The sequence below is a fragment of the Oryx dammah genome, unplaced genomic scaffold (assembly GCF_014754425.2).
Source record: "Oryx dammah isolate SB20612 unplaced genomic scaffold, SCBI_Odam_1.1 HiC_scaffold_2, whole genome shotgun sequence".
NCBI lineage: Eukaryota > Metazoa > Chordata > Mammalia > Artiodactyla > Bovidae > Oryx > Oryx dammah.
Window position 1 is genome coordinate 195,094,935 of NW_024070186.1, and position 19,034 is coordinate 195,113,968.

At 54.1% G+C, this 19,034-nt stretch overlaps 1 protein-coding gene across 2 annotated transcripts in view; it reads right to left on the reverse strand.

Annotated features, from left to right (window-relative positions):
* Window positions 1–11,621: 11,621 nt before the first annotated feature.
* Window positions 11,622–19,034, reverse strand: part of LOC120856162 (Grid2 interacting protein) — a 31,068-nt gene continuing 23,655 nt past the window's right edge. For both annotated transcript variants that reach the window (XM_040231211.1, XM_040231202.1), the window contains 10 exons: window positions 18,603–19,022; window positions 16,388–16,475; window positions 15,553–15,630; window positions 14,532–14,728; window positions 14,091–14,246; window positions 13,893–13,979; window positions 12,966–13,095; window positions 12,753–12,871; window positions 11,896–12,060; window positions 11,622–11,693 (listed from right to left, as the gene is read on the reverse strand). In XM_040231211.1, coding sequence (XP_040087145.1) covers window positions 11,622–11,693; window positions 11,896–12,060; window positions 12,753–12,871; window positions 12,966–13,095; window positions 13,893–13,979; window positions 14,091–14,246; window positions 14,532–14,728; window positions 15,553–15,630; window positions 16,388–16,475; window positions 18,603–19,022 — 1,512 coding nt within the window. The remainder of the gene's footprint in view (window positions 11,694–11,895; window positions 12,061–12,752; window positions 12,872–12,965; window positions 13,096–13,892; window positions 13,980–14,090; window positions 14,247–14,531; window positions 14,729–15,552; window positions 15,631–16,387; window positions 16,476–18,602; window positions 19,023–19,034) is intronic.

Here is a 19,034-nt window from a genome sequence, read left to right on the forward strand (position 1 = left end):
CTGACCCCACACCTGCCCCAGGTGAGATGGTACGGGCATGCCTGGGAACCATTCGGACACCAAGACAGCTAGCAATTACAGAGCTGGGCGTGGACAGGACTGTGGGTCCTCTAATGTGTCCGGCTAAACCTCCATTCAGCTTCCCCTTTGCCGGGGCGCAGAAATGCCCGGGGCCCTCTCCCTGAACAGGTAGACTGAGGGAGCAGGACGTGGAGAGGAGTCAGGCATCTTAACCGATTGTGGTTCAAATATCTCACTTCTGTAAAATTTGTGAAAACACAGGATGCTGGGAATGCCTAGTCAGAGCCCCTTCCAGGGCCTTCCAAGTAACCTGTGCAAGTGACAGGCTCTGGAGCTTAAGCTTCATTCACTTCATGGTGAATAGCCTGTTAGAGTGTCTACTGTCCTGGCATTTAAAAAATATGTACTCTTTCTATATATTAAAATGTAAAATTGCATCTTGTTTTAAATAATTAAAAATTATAACTATTCTTCTTCCTCATTAACTCTCTGAATGTCATCGTGCCATGGGACTTAAAGATTTTTTGCTTTTGCTTTTCCACGCCATATAGCCTGTGGGATTTTAGTTCCCTGACCAGGGACATTATGCTAAGTGAAATAAGTCAGACAGGGAATTCCCTGGAGGTCCAATGGTGAGGACTTGTCACTTTAACTGTCAGGGCCCGGGGTTCAATCCCGGGTGTGGGGACTAAGATTCCCACAAGCAGCACAGTGCAGCCAAAAAAAAAAAAAAAGGTCAGACAGATAAAGACAAATACTATATGATATCAGTTATGTGTGGAATCTAAAAACACAACAAACTAGTGAATATAACAAAAAAGAAGCAGATGCACGGATACAGAGAACAGACTAGTGGTGGTTAGCAGTGAGGAGAGGCGGGAGGGGGGCCATGTAGGGGTACAGGAGTGGGGCGCAAAAACCACTGGGTGTAAGACAGGCTCAGAGATGTAGCAAACAACACAGGGAATATAGCCAATATTTTGTAATAACTATACATGGAGTGTAACCTTTAAAAATTGTATAAGAACTCCCCTGGCAGTCCAGTGGTTAACATGCCATGTTTCCAATGCAGGCAGCGTGGGTTCAATCCCTGGTTGGGGAACTAACCAACTAGCTAACCAACTAACCAATGCCATGCATTGTGGGGAAAAAAAATCAGTATTAAAATTGTATAAACATTTTTAAATTTTAAAGATAAATATAAAGAGAATGAAATACCTTTCTGGACACAGAAGAATGTCAAGAGCAATGAGAAAGCTCTGAAATCGAGCACAGAGATTTGTCTGTGTCTCTGATACAGTTGTGGTGGTCACATAATCTACTGCTCTGGGTCAAATAATACTCCCTCCTCCGCCGCCAATTCCTGTCCACCTGGAACCTCAGAGTGTGAGGGCATTTGGAAATAGGGTCTTTGCAGATATAATTACTTAAGGTGAGGTCATATTGGAGTAGGATGGGTCCTAATCCAGTGACTAGTGTTCTTATAAGAAAACACAGAGATGCAGGCACACACACACACACACACACACACACACACACACTCTCATGTGAAGACACTGACGGGCAGGGAAAACAGTACGTGATGGTGGAGGATGCTGTGGGGCTTCTACGAGCCAGGGAATGCCAAGCATTACTGGCGACCTGGTAAACATCAGAGGCTAGAAGGGGGGAAACCCTCCTGACTTGAGTTTGGACTTCTTGTCTTTCAAACTTCGAGAGAGCACGCTTCTGTTATTTTAAGCCGCCCAGTTGGTGGAAGTTTGGTAATGCAGTTCTAGGAAACGAGTATACCTACCATTTGCCACAGAATGATAATTAGACTCGTTGCTGGAAGTCAAAAGCCAGTGTAATAACACCTTCAAATGGATGAGAAAATACAACTGTCAACCTACAATGGTACATCCACTAAAACTATCTTTCAAGAACTGACTACAAAGGCATTCTCAGGTGCAAAAACTGAAAGTATTTACTACCAACAGATCCTAACAACAACAACAACAACTAAAGTTAAAAAAAAGGACCTGAGGAAGAATGAAAAGGATCCCAGAAGGAAGGCTAGAGAAGCAAGACAGAATGACAGCTCAGAGGATGTGAAGACAAGAATTCTGTGGGGGCGGAGACTTTGGGAGTCCCAGTAAAGCACAAGAACCCAGCAGCCAGCCTGTCATTAGGCAGAAACCCAGCAGAGAGGGGACAACGGGCCAGAATGGAGTTCTCCAAGGCACGAAAAGGAACCGACAAAAAGGGTGTCTCCCACACTGGACTCAGTAATTTGGCTCCTGAACCAGCATTATTATTAGTGTTAATTATTAGCGTCCATGTACACAGCATTTTTTCAGAAATATCACTTGGTATAAGAAAAAGCTAATCAAGATTTTGCGATGAATTTTTTTTTGCAATGAATTTCTTGAGCAAATGAGAAATGGGTCTATATTCTTGATGCAGTTGTAGATCTGCTAATTTGTTGATATTTGGGGAGACTCTTAAATGGTTTGGGTAACTAATGTGTAAGTTATCAAAACTGCAAGTATTTTGCATTTCAAATACTTCCACTGACTGGTAAGTGCGAAAGTCTGAGACTACTCAATATTGGGGGCCACTTACTAGCAACCAGACCATTGTTAAACCAAATGATTTGTATAGTGAGAAGTTGCCAGGTTGTGTAAACATTTACATACAGCACGTACTTGTGTATTTTGGCAATGGCTGGGGTCCTGTCACTTATTCTTTGTTTTTTTCTTCTGTAAGCGAAAAAGATTCAGAGCACACGACCACTTATCATTCTTAGAGATAAATGCATAAAATGATATGCTATCAGAGCAATACGAAGTTAAACACTGAAAGTGCTTTGAAAATGCTGTCCTCTTTCCAGCTCTCCATCCATTTTGGGTAGAGTTCTGTGTGTATTTTTATCAGTACATACAGAGTAGACTTTGTGAGCTTTTTTTTTTTTGCTAAAAAATCATGGCATGTTGGATCGTATTGACTGAGTCATACCTAAGAGATTTGTAATTTCTTTTCACTCTTTTCTTGACCTTCTGAGATAGACTTTCAGTCCTAAGTAAGCATGGTCCACACCTTCTGTACACATTTCAGTTTGCTGTGTAATAGAACGACATGAAATTGTACTTCTTTTTCTCTTCTTGTTTCTTAAGATTTTTTGATGTGGACCATCTTAAATTCTTTACTGAGTTTGTAACAATATTGCTTCTGCTTTATGTTTCTTTTCTTTTTTTTTTTTTGGCCTGGAGGCATGTGGATCTTAGCTCTGCAACCAGAGATCTAACCCGCACCCCCTGCATTGGAAGAAGTCTTAACCACTGGACATCCAGGGAATTCCCCTCTTCTTCCTTTTGCATGTAAGTTTGTGGTGAAAACATGCATTTCTGAATGGGTATGAGGTCAGATCTGAGATTTATTTCTGCATATTATGTATCTGAGCCCATGGCAAGAGTGTGTGTGGGTACACACACATATGCAGACATACACATGGCATCCGGTCCCATCACTTCATGGCAAATAGATGGGGAAACAGTGGGAACAGTGTCAGACTTTATTTTCTTGGGCTCCAAAATCACTGCAGATGGTGACTGAAGCCATGAAATTAAAAGACACTTACTCCTTGGAAGGAAAGCTATGACCAACCTAGACAGCATATTAAAAAACAGAGATTTTATTTTGTCAACAAAGGTCCGTCTAGTCAAGGCTATGGTTTTTCCAGTGGTCATGTATGGATGTGAGAGTTGAACTATAAAGAAAGCTGAGCGCTGAAGAATTGATGCTTTTGAACTGTGGAGAAGACTCTTGAGAGTCCCTTGGACTGCCAGGAGATCCAACCAGTCCATCCTAAAGGAGATCAGTCCTGGGTGTTCATTGGTAAGACTGATTTTGAAACTGAAACTCCAACACTTTGGCCACCTGACGCGAAGAGCTGACTCATTTGAAAAGACTCTGATGCTGGGAAATATTGAAGGCAGGAGGAGAAGGGGATGACAGAGGATGAGATGGTTGGATGGCATCACCGCCTCAATGGACATGGGTTTGGGTGGACTCTGGGAGTTGGTGATGGACAGGGAGGCCTGGCATGCTGCGGTTCATGGGGTCACAAAGAGTCAGACACGACTGAGCGACTGAACTGAACTCTTGAATACTATAAAATTATTTGAAGAGAATGCTGCTGTTGACAAGTGCTCAATCATGTCCCACTCTTTGCAGTCTCATGGGCTGCAGCCTGCCAGGCTCCTCTGCCCATGGACTTTTCCCAGGCAAGAATACTGGAGTGGGTTGCCATTTCCTACTCAGGGGTTTTTCCTCACCCAGGGATCAAACCCGCCATCTCTTGAGGCTGCTGCTTTGGCAGACATATTCATTACCTCTAGCACCACCAAATACCTTTACCAGTCAGGATGAATGATTGCTTAAAGACCCTTGATGATCTAAGGATAACTTTCTTATGAAGCAGATTCAATGGCTGATAACAGACACTTAGACATGGTAAAACAGATGAAATGGCTTACATTGGCAGGAAATCCAGTCTTTCTCTTGGGGTTCTCCTCCTTCTGGGGGAGCTTCTGGGGATCCCTGAAGGATGTGGTCATGTGCTGGAAATCTGACACCTGGGCCCAGCTTTTATGCTCAGAGCCATCACTTCTGCCCTATTTGCGTTCTCTGAATCACTCGATGCAACACGCACATACACGTCCTGCCGACACAAGTAAGGTCACCTGATGGTGTCTGCCCAAAGCTTAGAGCAGGAGGGCAGGGCTTCCAGATTGGAGCTGTAATTCCACTTCGGGGGGCTCTTCCTCAGGGCCCGGCATACTTCCTGCTAGTGGGGGAGACCCCCAGCTCCACCCCAGAGGGCTCACCCCTTCTTTACTTCACAGGCTCTCTAGCTCCTAGGTGCTGGACGTTGGGGTCAGCCATTTCCTTCTGTGGAAACCTCCCCACTAACTCTGCAAGGTTCACACACAACCAGTGCTTTTATTCAATGCTGGGGACGTCAGGACTCCAGTTAAAATCTCTTTAAAATATCTTCACTACCTCTTAGAGTGCAATCCAGATAAAGATTTTGCTAACTTGTACAACCAAACAGACCCTTAAGCCAATGGTCTGTGTCATAGCACTTGGCTTCGTGGTGACATCTCAGTCCCCACGCCGCTGCCAGCAAACCCTGCGCAGGTCCTGCCTTTGCATGCGTGCACGCTCGGTCATGTCCAACTCTGCGACCATTATAGACTGCAGCCCACCAGGCTCCTCCATCCATGGGCTTTTCCAGGCAAGAGTACTGGAGTGGCTTGCCATTGCCTTCTCTGGGGGATCTTCCTGACCCAAGGGTCCTGTGACCAAATGGCCCATAATCTGGGTGAATTTCCTAAAACAAAGGGCATCTTCAAAATGATCAGCACTTTTCCATCCAGAAGCCAGAACTGCCAACGAGCCTCAAACACCTCCCTTGCTAACATTACTTATGAATCAAGTCCCTTTTGAGGGAGCACTCCCCTCCACTCCAGGGTAGTCTGAGTCAAGTGACCGAGATGCTTAATTTCAGGGGCTGCGAACTCCCAGCTGGGCTCCACCTGGCTCACAGAAATGGTTTCTTCGGCTCATAACTGATCATCTCCCTTAAAGTTTTGAATTGGTTGCCATCATTTCATTAGGACATTTGAAATAATCTGGATTTCTATCTTCCTTCGAGAAAGTCTGAAGACCAGGTAATGCAAGTCCTGCCTTCCCAAATGGAAGTCTACTGGCTGGAGGGGGCGGGGTCCCCCCTGCAACACGTAGGCAGACAGCGCACACCTGCTCTCTAGTCCTCCCTGCGGCCCCCACTTGCTCCTCCACTTCAGTCACCCGTCACCCTTGGCCATGAGCTGTTTCCTTGCTCCTCTGCAGGCTGCGTTCCTCGTCCAGCCTCTGTGGACCTTCCCTCCGTAAACTTTGGCCTTTAGGGCTTTGCATCCACGTGGCCAAAATGTTTCACGGAAAGGAGCCGCTCAGTTTTCCTGAACAGCTTGGTCGCCCCCACCTTGATGTTATTTCGATTTAATTTAATGGGCGATTATCGCACCCTTGCTGGAGGCAAAGGCCAGAAGCGGCCGGGCTGATGGAAAGTCAGGCTGATGAATGGGTTATCAGTGAATAGACATCTGCCAGAAGCCGACTGAGCGACTTCACTTTCACTTTTCACTTTCATACATTGGAGAAGGAAATGGCAACCCACTCCAGTGTTCTTGCCTGGAGAATCCCAGGGACGGGGGAGCCTGGTGGGCTGCCGTCTATGGGGTCACACAGAGTCAGACATGACTGAAGCGACTTAGCAGCAGCAGCAGCTGCAGCCTGGGTGTGTGAGAATTTGCCAAGGGAGGGCAAACAGTGCCCGGTGCTTCTTAAACAAAGGTCAGGAAAGATAGGGATAACGAGCGCTTCCTGTGGTTTCCTGGTCGGGGCGACGACAGCTGCAGTGGATGATGGCAGAGAAAGCCAGGCTGACCGGTGCTGAGCGGTGAGTGGACGGCAAGGACGCAGAGGTGGCAAGTGTAGACAAGATGCTTCAACAGCTCTGCAAGATTTGGTCTAAAGGAGGGAGGGAGGGGGCCCGAGCCACTGGGCTCTAGATTCTTCTTTGAGGGCTGCAGCTAGAGGGTTGTTTATTAGTGAGGGGGAAAGAGCCAGTGGAAAATGCTTTGTGGTCACAGGTGCATTGGAACCCCTGGGAGCTTGGGGAGGAGGGGATATGGCACAAAGAATTAGCGACAGATTGGAGTTGAGAGAAAGGCCTGGACGGTATGGGATGAAGGTGAGGGCAGGGACACAGAAGTGTGCAGATGGGGGAGGAGGGGAGAAAAGCTGCTCCCCGAATCCTTCCTCTCTGGAGCATCCGCTGAACTCGGATCTCCGGGCTTCCTTGGAACCAGCACTGTTAGATCTATGGCACCTGATAAGGAGGTGACATGGGCTGAACTGTGTCTCCTTCCCCAAATGCCTGTGTGGAAGTCCTAGCCTCCAACACCTCAGAAGGTGACTGCATTTGGACATAAATTCTTTAAAGAGGTATTGGGTTGGCCAATAAGTTCGTTGGTGTTTTTCCATAATAGCGTACAGAAAAACCTGTACAAACTTTTTGGCCAACCCAGTATTTAAGCTTAAAGGAATCATAAGGATGGAACTCTAATCCAGTGGGAGTGGTGTCACTATAAGAAGGGACACCAGCAATGCCCAGAGCAAAGGCCACGTGAGGACCCTGAGGAGCAGCCACCTATGAGCCAAGGAGAGCAGGCTCGGGAGAAACCCAGCCTCCCGAGGCATTGATCTTGGACTTCCAGCCTCCAGGGCTGGAAGAGGATAAACGTCTGCAGGAGACACAGGCCTGATCCCTGGATCAGGAAAGTCCCCTGGAGAAGGAAATGACAACCCACTTCAGTATTCTTGCCTGGAGAATCCCGTGGACAGAGGAGCCTGGGGGCTACCGTCCATGGGATAGAAAAGAGCTGGACACAACAGAGCAGGCATTCATTCAAGCCACTCAGCTTAAGGTATTTTGCTGTGGCAGCCTGAGCTGACAGGAACAGAATGGGCTGCGAAAAGAGGCAGGGCTGTCTTTCTGTTGAAGTTGCCAGCATCAGTGGCCCCTGGAACACTCATAGACGTTTTGCAAAATCACATAAGCACAACAAAGAAGTGGTTTTCACTCAGAGGATGGGCTTGGGATTTAGACAGACTTGACTTTCCATCCAGCAAGTCACGTAACCTTCCTGAGTTTCAGATGTTTTATTTGTAAAAAGAAGATAACAAAACCCACCTCAGTGGGTCACTGGGAACTTTAAGTGATATATATAGAAACATGGAGCACGCTAGCTAGTAACCATTATCAGATGTTATTAGAGAAGGTGGTATGTGATTGGGCCACGCTATTTTCTAGTATTATTGAGAGGGAAATCCATTCCTGCTTGTTACACTTCATCATTTAGTGAGAAATGGGGGGAGGGAGTGGGGTATGGCACACAAATTGGCTCACATATAGGGCTTCGTGCTGACTCAGGTGAAGAATCACCGTGAAATATGACCCTGGGAAACCAAACTCAGAGAGGCCGACATCTGCACACAGCATCGCGCCTGGCACATGGGAGACAGTCAGGCCGTATTGGCGAATGTGTTTGTGAATGAAGAGAATGCACTGAGGTTAAAACACTGAACGTCTGTAACCATCTGTTGATTGGTTCACCCTCTTTGTGTTGCAGGTAACAGAAACCCATTCAAGCCAGCCTAAGCCAAAAAACTAAAAGAAAAAAATTTTAAATTTACAAACAGTGGGAAGGGGGCAATTTGTCAGCTTGGAAACTGGAAAGTCAGGATGTCTGCTTCAGGCACAGTTGGATTCAAGGGCAAGGAGATGGCCGGAGTGGTCTTCTCTCCTTATCTTCTGTACTGGTTTACACCCAGGCACGTGCCTTCCACGTGGTGGTCCTGGCAGCTCCCTCCAGGATCCCACCCTCTATACACCCAATGATACATCCAGAAGAAAGGGGCTTCCTTTCCAAACACTTCTAACTTGAGTCTTTTTTTTTTTTTTTTCTAACTTGAGTCTTGAATTGACTCTCAGCTGCCTGGCCAGAGTCCCAAGAACCAGTCTTATCCACTCAGCAACATTCCAAGGCCTGGGGGCAGAGGAGGGATAATTTCCCAAAGGAGAAATAGGGAGCTTCCCCCAGCAGAAGGGACACTGGCTGCTAGGCAGGCACAGATCGCCGTTGCCCCCAGACTGACAGCATCTGGAGAGGGGTCTGGTGACTCAAGGGTGACTAGGTGAGACAGAAGGAAAAGCATGATGCTTGGAGGACACACGAGCAGGGTGAGCAGAGCTCTGCTGGGTCCGGGGAGGACAGGGCCCTCTGAGGAGCGGAAGGAGGCTGGGAGGTCCCCCAGGACGCCTGGCCGTGGATGTACAAAGCAGACTGATGGCGACAGGCTCTGACTCTACCTGACCCTGAGCCCACACCCTCTGCCTTATGGTTTTGCAGTGTCTCTCATCAAGAGGGGCTTCCCTTGTGGCTCAGCTGGTAAAGAATCCGCCTGCAATGCGGGAGACCTGGGTTCGATCCCTGGGTTGGGGAGATCCCCTGGAGAAGGGAAAGGCTACCCCCTCCAGTATTCTGGCCTGGAGAATTCCATGGATTACATAGTCCATGGGGTCGCAAAGAGTAGGACATGACTGAGCGACTTTCACCCACCCACCCCCTCTCATCAAAAGGGGAGTCTATTTTCCCTCCCCTAAAATCTCTGGCTGGGCTCATCACTTGCTTTGACAATAGAATGTGACAGAAGGGATGGTGTGACAGTTCTGAGGTTAGGCTTTCAGGGCTTTTCTCTGCCTTTGCTTGTTCTCCTGGGCCCTTGCCTTTACCATGTGAAATGTCCTGGCTATTTGGCTGGAAGATAAGGGACCACACGAAGCCATCTCAGTGGTCCCAGCCAAGGCCCCGGACGTGGAAAGAGCCCTGTGTGACTACAAAGCTGACCACTTACCCACAGACGACTGCAGACACATGAGTGAGTCCACTGGGCCCAGGTCAGATTAGAACTGCCCAGGTGACCCATGGACTCAAGAGTGGTAGTGGCTGCTGTTTTAAGTCACTGAGTTTTGGGCCAGTTTGTTACACAGCATTGTGTGGGAAATAAGTAACAGCTACAAGGCATTACAGGCTCCCCTGGTGGCTCAGACGGTAAAGAATCCGCCTGCAATGCAGGAGACCCAGGTTCGATCCCTGGGTCAGGAAGACCCCTGGAGAAGGGAATGGCAACTCACTCCCGTATTTTTGCCTGGAAAATTCCATGGACAGAGGAGCCTGGTGGGCTACAGTCCGTGGGCAAAGAGTGAGACGCAACTGAGCATGCACACACAAGGCATTATGGGGAGAAAACCCAGCTAGCGATTGGCTTGTCCACCTGGGTCCCCTGGCATGGGGCTGGATATAGCTGGAGAGGTTTCTAGTTTGCAGGAAAAATGCCATATAGGGCCTGGAGGGGCATAGTCGTTCGTAGGCGGTGCAGTCTCTAGTCTCTACAGACCTCACACAGAGATTTTAATAGACCTTCCGACACGTTTCTCATAAACAAAGGCTTATGAAACTTACGAAACTTATCCAGCTTGAGCTGCTGGGGAGAAACGCCCTCCACGAGCCACCTCCAGGAGCAAATCTCCCACCTGAATCACACCATTTGGTTTAGACATTTCTATATGGTGGCTGTGAGTGGGACACAAAGAAAGAACATACGCGGTCTCAAAGACGGGGCTAGTGGGAGACTGGGAAGAACTGAATGGGTCCCCAACGCTGTCCAGGGGCAACACCAGCTACTCAGTCACGGTGGGAGAAAGACCAGCCCAAAGGGTGGGCTCTAAAGCCCGTTCCAGGCTTCTCTGAAAGAAAGTCAGGGCAAGAGGTAGCTGGAAGCTGCCGACCCAGGGCTTGTCAACCAGAGAATGGAAAGGATGGAACAAAGAAAGGAAACCAATGCCCCCAGCACCCGCCCTGCTCCCAGCATCCAGGTAACTCTCCCCTGCATCCCGAGATACACATGTAAAACAGACTCTGGGACCCCAAATCTGTCCCAGACTGAACGCCTGAACGCGGCCTGTTCTAGGGAACATCACCACCACCCACCCAGGAGAGAAGCCTGGCAACCGGCCACCAAGTCTTGTTTATCCATCACCTAAACACCTTTCTGTTCTCTCAGCCCCTACTTAACGTCCCCCTCCTGCTCCCAGACTTCCCACTTCCAAGTGACCACTTCTAAACTGGACTTCAGTTTCTTGGTGGGATAAAACCTCAGTTCTGCAATCTACCATAACGATCTTCTGAATCCTTGCCTGTGTCTCTGCCCAGCTGCTCTCCAGCACGCCTGCCTCGGTTCTGAGCTGCAGTGGACTCCAGCTTCTTTCGGCTTTCGAGGCGGGTCCTTGGTGCGCACTCCCCTCCCCCACCCCCGCCCCCGCCCCCGCCCCAGGTCCCTGCACTTGGGGTTCCCCTTCCAGCCGGCCAGCCTTCTTCCAAGCAGCCCCAGGTGTGGCTTGTTCGAGGCCATCTGCCTCCGCCTCCACAGTCCGAGGTCTGCGGGCTCTGTGCTCCGCGAGAAAGTCTCCCGGGTGCGATCGGAGCCGGCCCAGGATAGGTTCAGACGTCCTTGCTTGGGGCCGGGCACGGTCAGGCCAAGTGGCTGCCCTAGTGCGCGGACACCGCCCTCGCTGTCCCCACCTCCCCGGACCCTGAAGTCCTGAGGGCCGAGAGCGGGGCGGGACGGGCGGGACGGGCATGAGGGGAACAAGGAAGCGCGGGAAGTCGGCGGGCGATTCACCCGTACCGGGGAGTCGGCGCGCAGGCTCCGGCCCCGCGCCCTCCACTCTTGGCGCCCCGGCTCTGCCCTGAGAAGGGGTCCCCGCACCTTCGCGGGCGGCTGGAGCTGGACGGCTGAGGTAGCTGGAGACGCGCGGGTGGCTGGGCCCCACTCCGCACCCGGACCGCTTGGGGCCACGCGGGGCGGCGTCCGCGCGACCCTCTCGGGCGCAGCCTCGGGCGTCCGTCTCCGCGCGCGGGCCGCCGCCGTCACCAGGCCAGGGGCGAAACCATCCCCGAGCTGCGCGGGCCCTCGGCTGCCTGCAGGTCGCCGAGCGCTCGCTGGGGACAGAGGAGCACGTGCGGAGGGGCTAGGTCAGCGGTCCCCGCGCCCCGCCCACGGCCCGGGCGGACACCTCCGGCCTCGCCCAGGAGGGGGCGTGTCCTGCACCAGGGCCCCTTTCCCACCTCCGGCTTCACGCAGGATCCCCCTTCCTTTGACCTTGGGCCCTGCCTTCTCCCAGGGCCTCCCACCGGGGCTCACCTCGAACTTGCTCATGAACTCCGCGAAGATGCCGAAGAAAGCCTCGGAGGTGGTGGCTTTGGAATCTTCCCCGAAGAAGGCCAGCGCTTTGCCCAGCTCCTCCATGGCCTCTCGCTGCAGCCCGTCCAGCGCCCGCAGCAATGGCTGGGCCGTCTCCAGGAAAGACTGACGGCCTCTGTTAAGGAAACGGCTCCGGGCCCCTGGGACAGGTACTCCGGCAGTGACCCAAGCCAGCGGCCTTACTGCCCCGGGGCCCTTTGCTTTCCTGGGCACCATGCCCCCGTCAGAGGCTCCTGGCTTGTCCTGACACCTGCCACACCCAGCCCAGCCTCACACCGTTCACTTGCTCCCCTCTCTGTGGGGCAGCTCTCTCTGCTCTCCTGGCTCTGCCCAGAGGATACCCCCTTCTTCCCCAACAATCCACGGAGGCCAGCCCCTTATTACTCTCGAGCCTGTTCTCCCTCTCTGTCCTTAAAAAAAAATCTATAGCATTTGTTACTATATTTCCTCTCCTGACTGCCTCTGGCTAGTCAGACATGACAAACCTCTCCTTGTATCTTGTGACCGCAGTCTGGGCTCTGCTGCCCCCCACCCCACCCCGCCAAGAACAGATGGGGCAAGGGAGTGGCTTTAGGCCAACCAGAAGAGCTCCTTCTCAGTTACACACAGCCTCGGCATAAGCACTTAGATTCTAAATGACCTAAGATGGACCCTCTTCTAGAACCCCTGCAGCCACAGCAGCCTCTGCCCAGACTTGCCGCCAGGACATGGGGTCTGTACTGGTTGCTGGAGAGATGGCCAGCTCTCCCTGACCCCCACCCCACCCTTGAGTCCACTGTGGCCCTGGGACAGGATACCGCCATGACCACGGCAAACTTGTCCTCGCTGGAGGGGGACATGCTCTGGCACGCAGCCTGGATCTCACTGATGGTGCCATGGAGGTCAGCCAAGTCGCTGGTCAGGGCCCGCTGGTTCACTGTAGGCAAGGCGGCAAAGCCTCATGGGGGCTGCCCAGGAGGCCAGCCCAGGACAGTGGGGGCTCTGCCTCCCCACCCGCCCACCTGGCTTACCTTTGGCAGCCAGCGGCACGGTGGGCAGGTCCTGAGCAAAGCCCAGGAGCTCAGGGAAGTGCTGGCTCAGCGATTTGGCGAGGATGTGCAGGAAGGTGGACTTCCCGTCCACCGTCTTGGTGGAGTTCAGCTGCAAGTGACGCCCACACACATCCTCCTCCAGGACCACATCTGACTCCTGATCACAGGGGCTCAGCCCTGCTTCCCCTGACTGTGGCATCAGTTCCCCACCCCCGACACTCGCCAACTCCAAAGCTTATAAATGGATGGCTAGTAGTCGTTACTCTGAAGCTCTTATCTGCTGGGATGGCGCGAGCTTGTCCCCTGGCCCAGATCTTTGAGACCCCCATCAGGAACCAGTCCTTCCCATCCCCAGCTAGGGGAGACACCTAGGTTCTTTTTGGTCCTTGTGAGTTTGTTCTTGTTAGCAGATGGAGCCCAAGATTTTCTAACCCCAGCAAAAGTGGGAGCATCATTCACGGTTTTTCCCTTTTGTGGTTTTCTGGAACCATCTGTGGCCCAATTGAGCCTCAGACACCCTAAACCGTTCATATCTAGAAACAGATTTGTCCTTCCTCTCTTAAAAAAGCAACCAAAGGTGTTGTGGTGGAAAGTCCCAGACACACAGGGGGAAGGCTGGACATTTGAGGTGTCCTTTTTCTGATTTTAGATCTTTCTGGGGTAGGACTGGCCTGACGGTGGTTCTGGTGTCGAGGGTGTCCAGGCTTCCTCCTGGAGCCTTCTCCCCTGTCCCCTCCTCCCCCACCACTCAATCTCTCTAAGGCCTGCAGAAGCCACCTTGCCTCCCCACCCTTTCAAGCCCCAACCTTTGCTTCTGTTACATGCTGGCTTCAGGTAGCCGGCTCTTCCTGGGGAGCCTCAGTGGTAGAGCAAACAGATGGACGACTGCCTGACCAGCCCCCTCACCTCCGTCAGGAAGTTGATCTTGAAGCCAGTGGTTTTGTTGGTTTGAGGCTGTCCATCGTTGAGATAGTTGCCCATGGCCAACACAAACTGGGGAGGGAACAAGAGGGCAGGTCCTCCCCCACTCCCTGGCCCCTCCAGGCTGGAAGCCCCAGGGGCCAGAGGGGCAGGCAGACTGATCTGAGAGGGGGTGGCCCTGACCTCCAGGATCTTGGCAAGCTTCCGGCTGTTCTTGAGCTCGAGGGAGGCCTGGCGCAAGCACTCCAGGCTGCCCCGGATCTCCTCTGTCTTCTCCTGGAGGGTGGCCTGGAAGTGGAGGCTGCGCAGGCGGGTCTTGTATTCGGGAACCGACAGCATCTACCAGAAAGGCACGGCCAGCATTCATCCATGCCGCTGGGAGGCCCTGCCCCGGGGCAGCCTGGCGGGGGGTCAGCGCGCGGCCCGGCATCCCCTTCGGAAAATAAGCACGACCTCTAGGGAGCACCCTCATCCCATCTCCCCCGGACCCCGAGTGAGACCTGTGTGAGCGTGGGGCCGGGAGGGGAGCGGGACGCACGCACAAAAAGAGAGAGCCGCGATAGAGGAGGCCGAGGCCGCAAGGTGGCCGCCCCTGGCCCCGGGCGGGTGGCCCGGCCGCAGCACCTGCAGGACGAACTGGTCGGGCTCGCTGAGGCGGCCGGGCGCCTCGCGGTAGGCCTGGTAGCGCTGCTCCTCGTCGGCGTCGGGCGCAAAGAGCAGCAGCTGCGCGAGGTGCGCGGGCTCCAGGCGCCGGGGCTCCATGCTCATGAGCACTTGCCGCAGCTCCGCCGGGCTCAGCTTCAGGTGCGCCAGCAGGATGGCTGTGGGCGGGGCCGCGGGGTGAGAGGGGCGAGGCCCCGGCTGCTGGGCGTGGCAGGGGCGTGGCCTCGGGGTGAACGGGGTGGGGCCGGGGCTGCTGGGCGTGGTCGGGGGCGGGACAGGAGCTGGCCCAGAGGAACAGCGGACCAGAGGACCAGAGGATCCATCCTGCGACCCTTAGAGGGAAGGGTTCTCCAGGAGACAGACCTAGATTGGCTAGGGCCTGTGGAGCTGCACGGAGATACAACCAGTCCATCCTAAAGGAAATCAATCCTGAATATTCATTGGAAGGACTGATGCTGACACTGAAACTCCAATACTTTGGCCACCTGATGCGAAGAACTGACTCATTAGAAAAGACCGATGCTGAGCAGGATTGTAGGCGGGACGAGAAGGGGACGACTGAGGATGAGATGGTTGGATGACATCACCGACTCGATGGACATGAGTTTGAGCAAGCTCTGGGAGTTGGTGATGGGCAGGGAGGCCTGGCTTGCTGCAAGTCCATGGGTCGCAAAGAGTGGGACACGACTGAGCAACTGAACTGAACTGTGGAGCTGGGGCCAGGGAACTAGCGAGGGTCTTAAAGGGGCGAGCAGAGGATGCAGCTGGAGGCAGGGCCAGAACTGGGAGCAGATCACAGGGTGGGGGTGGAGCCAAGGCCAGCACCCGAACCTGGGAGGGAGCGTTCACAGAGCCCGGTGGCAGGTGCTGGGGGCCCCAACGGCCCGATCTCTACTATCCACTGGGGTGAATCCGAGGCTCTGTGGTCCCAAGGGGTCGTGTCCTGCCCCCCCCCAGCCCCTAGGCCTCCGTAGCCCCTCACAGGTATTGTAGGCCTTCTTGTGGGACAGGATCTCCACCACCTCCTTCTTCCTGAAGGGCTCAGGCCCCGGCACCGGCTCTGGAAGGGAAACTGATGGTATAGGGAGGGGAGGCTAGGCTGAGGCTACTGGGAGAGGGCCCAGGAGGGGTGTGGCCACAACCCACAGTCCTGAGGTCCCCGACCATGGACTTGACTGAATCAGCTCCAGGTGTCCACACTCTCCTCACTCATGGACTCTGGAGTCCAGTCTTGCACACCCAGTGTGTGTGGTGTGTGTATGCCCCTCCCCCGTCCTCTCTCCCCTGGGCCCTTGGGCCTGAGCCGGCCCCATCAGGAGAACCGGCCACCTGGTGACTGTAGATGCTGCCTGGAAGGACAACAGTCTCTCTCTTCCACCCCAGGACCACTGTCCACACACACAGTATCCTAACGACAGGGAGACACGCAGAGGCCGGTTAGGGGAGAGAGAGAGGCTGGACGGGGTATCTGTCTACCTGATTCTGACTTTGAACAAACTACCTGGCCTCTCTGTGCTTCCTCATCAGGAAGCTGGGGTGATCACAGCCCCCACCTCACACAACTGGCGCAGGATTAATGTAGAAACAACGGTGTGCGGCATTTGGTAAGCATGTGATACACGCCAGTTATTACCATCTCCAGGACTGACGTGGGGAAACTGAGGCTCTGAGACGTTAAATAATTCAGGGCCCAGGAAGTAAAGGGCAGTTTGTTCAGACCTCAGGGACTCTAAGCCCTGGGGCCCCCACAGAAGGCACTGGGTGGGCTGCCGCAGAACCTGGCGTCGGGGCTCCCCTCGGCCCCTGGGGCCACTCACTGGCTGCTTTCTGGGTGCCAAAGTGGAGCTCCAGGTCGAGGTATTTCACCATGTCGCTCAGCTTATCGTAGTCGGAGTCCTCCCCGAGCTGCGAGGGATGGGGAGGTTCAGAGTGAGCACTAGCACTGGTAGCTGGACTGTGGCCCCCCCCTGCCCCCCACCCTCTGAGGGCAGCCCTGAGCACTCGCTGAGGGAAAGCCTCCACCAAGCCCTGGCAGGAACCCGGGGACGGCTCGGGAGGAGCCTGCAGGAGAAGCCATTGATAAATCATCCAAGTTATGCTCGGGCGGTGAGCTGGCTCCTCTTGCGGTCAACAACACTCAGACCTCGAACGCTCTCCATGCAGAAGCCAGCAAGTCGCACTGGAGCAGGGGTACAGGGGTTGTGAAGGGGCTGGAGCCACCCAAGGGGGCTTAAGAAGGTGGCACAGGGGTCCGGGGCTGCTCTGAGGTGTCCTTTGCTGGCAGTGAGTTCACCGGAGCTGCCCTGGGTCCCCGAAGCTGGGGAAAAGGAAGCAGGGAAGTGCCAGAGGCTAGGAACCGGCTGGGCGGCTGTGATGCCTGATCCGGATGAGAGGTGACAATCTAGAAGGCCCATGGCTGCAGGGGCTTGGTCAGATGCCTGACCCGTGTCCCTGTGTCCACTGCAGTAAACCAGTGGAAGCATCACTCTGCAGAGCAAGGCTGCAAGGCCCATCTGAGGCTGGTAGGAGTCTCCAGGGGACCCAGGAGGTCCCTGTTCGTGACTTTGTCCGGCTGACCACCCTTATTAGTAACATGAGAAGGTTCCCTGGAGATGTGGGCTGATGCCAACTTGGCTGGGAAGGCAGGAGATGGAATCAGGACCCAGGAGGTGGCAATGGGAAAAAAAATGACAGGCATGCTCCAAAGGAGAGTGGCTGCGTTAAGGACACGTTACTCGGCGTCCCAGGAAGAGGAGGGGCCGCCTGGAGGATGATGGCGGGAAAGGATACTGAGATGGGGCAGCCCCCAAAACTGGAGGGTTCCTGGGCCAAGCGAGGAGTGTGATATCCAGGTCAGAGGAGATGAGGGCCGTGTGTTGTCCTCTGAACTGGTGAAGCCCTCTGGGAGTTCCATTTGGGGCCTGCCCTTTGACAGACTGTGGGGCTAGGAACCATGTTCGAGGGCAGTGACCCAAAGAACAGGGATGGGGTGGACCTGGCTCATCCGACGGGCTGGTTGGCCTGTGGATAAGGAAATACACCTGCTCTGCTTGATTTCAAACGGCGGTACAGAAAGCAGGGCATGGGAATCCTGGTGAGACAAAAATTCCAGAGCAAGCCGAGGATGGTTGGTGAAAACTGTCCAGTGAGGAAAGGGATGTCTCGGCAGATACTGAGCTCCCCATCAGTGAAGGTGATCAAGTAAATATTGGCAGTGCTGTTTGGGAGGAAACTCGAGCATCAGAGTGAAGGGGTGGGGGCTTCCCTGGTGGCTCAGGGGTAAAGAATCCTCCTGCCAATGCAGGAGACATGGTTCGATCCCTGACTGGGGAAGATCACACATGCTGTAGAGCAACGAAGCCCATTCGCCACAACTACTGAGCCTGCGCTCTGGAACCCGGAAGCCGCAACTGCTGAGCCAGGACACCCTAGAGCTTGTGTTCCACCCCAAGAGAAGCCACTGAGATGAGAAGCCCGGGGACCGCAACTGGAGAGTAGCCCCCGTTCTCTGAAACTAGAGAAAAGCTCGCGCAGCAGTGAAGACCCAGCACAGCCAAAAAGAAATAAACTGCAAGAAGTGAAAGGGGAGAGGCTGCTGCGTAGGGCTTTGGACCAGCTGCCCTTTTCAGAATCCTCTGGTTTCCGCTCCTGTGAACACACTGCGCACGGCAGGCTGTCAGACTGCTCAAACGTCTGTGACTCTCTAACCAGCTGCCCTTCTCTCAGCTCCAAGAGCCTAAGGGGACCATTCAAAATCTCGAGTGATAGCTTTCATGGGTGAGAGCGGTGCCTTTTCTGGGTGTCCCCAGCACGTCACCGGCTCAGGGACACTGACTGGGCTTCGGTGCCTGTGTTGACCACTGAGGGTGAGCGTGTCCCTGGACAGAGCTCTCGTTCGACTGCTGAGGATGAGGAGGACCCGGGGGTGGTCAGCTGATGTTGGAAGCGCCCCAGAGGTGGACCTTGTCTTCACCGCTGGTGCCTGAACTGCCTCCCCTGGTGCAGCGTGCTCTGGGTCCCCAGGTCACCTACCTGTCCCCAGATGGTGCCTTCTGAGTTCTCCACCTGCTCCCACCGCAGGCGCTTGACGCTCATGTGGCTGGTCTCGCTGCGGCGGTGGCCCAGGCCCCGGGGCAGCATGGGGGGTGCGCAGGGGACGGGTGGGGGCAGGGGCGGCGGGGGCGGTGGGGGGACCGGGTGGCCGAGCTGGGCGAGGGGCTTGGGCAGCGCCGGAGCGGGGCCCCGGGGCCCGTCCGGGGTGCGGGAGCTGCTGGGCTTGGGGTCATGGAAGGGCAAGGGCGGCGGGGGCGGGGGGCTGAGGGGGGGCGGGGGGATGTGGTCGGAGAGGGAGGAGTAGGTCAGGGAGCTGCCTTCCTCGCTGCTGCTGATACACTCGCTGGTGCTGCTCCTCTCGTTGGTGATGAAGCTGCCCTGGTCATCGTGGAAGCTCATCTGGGGAGACAG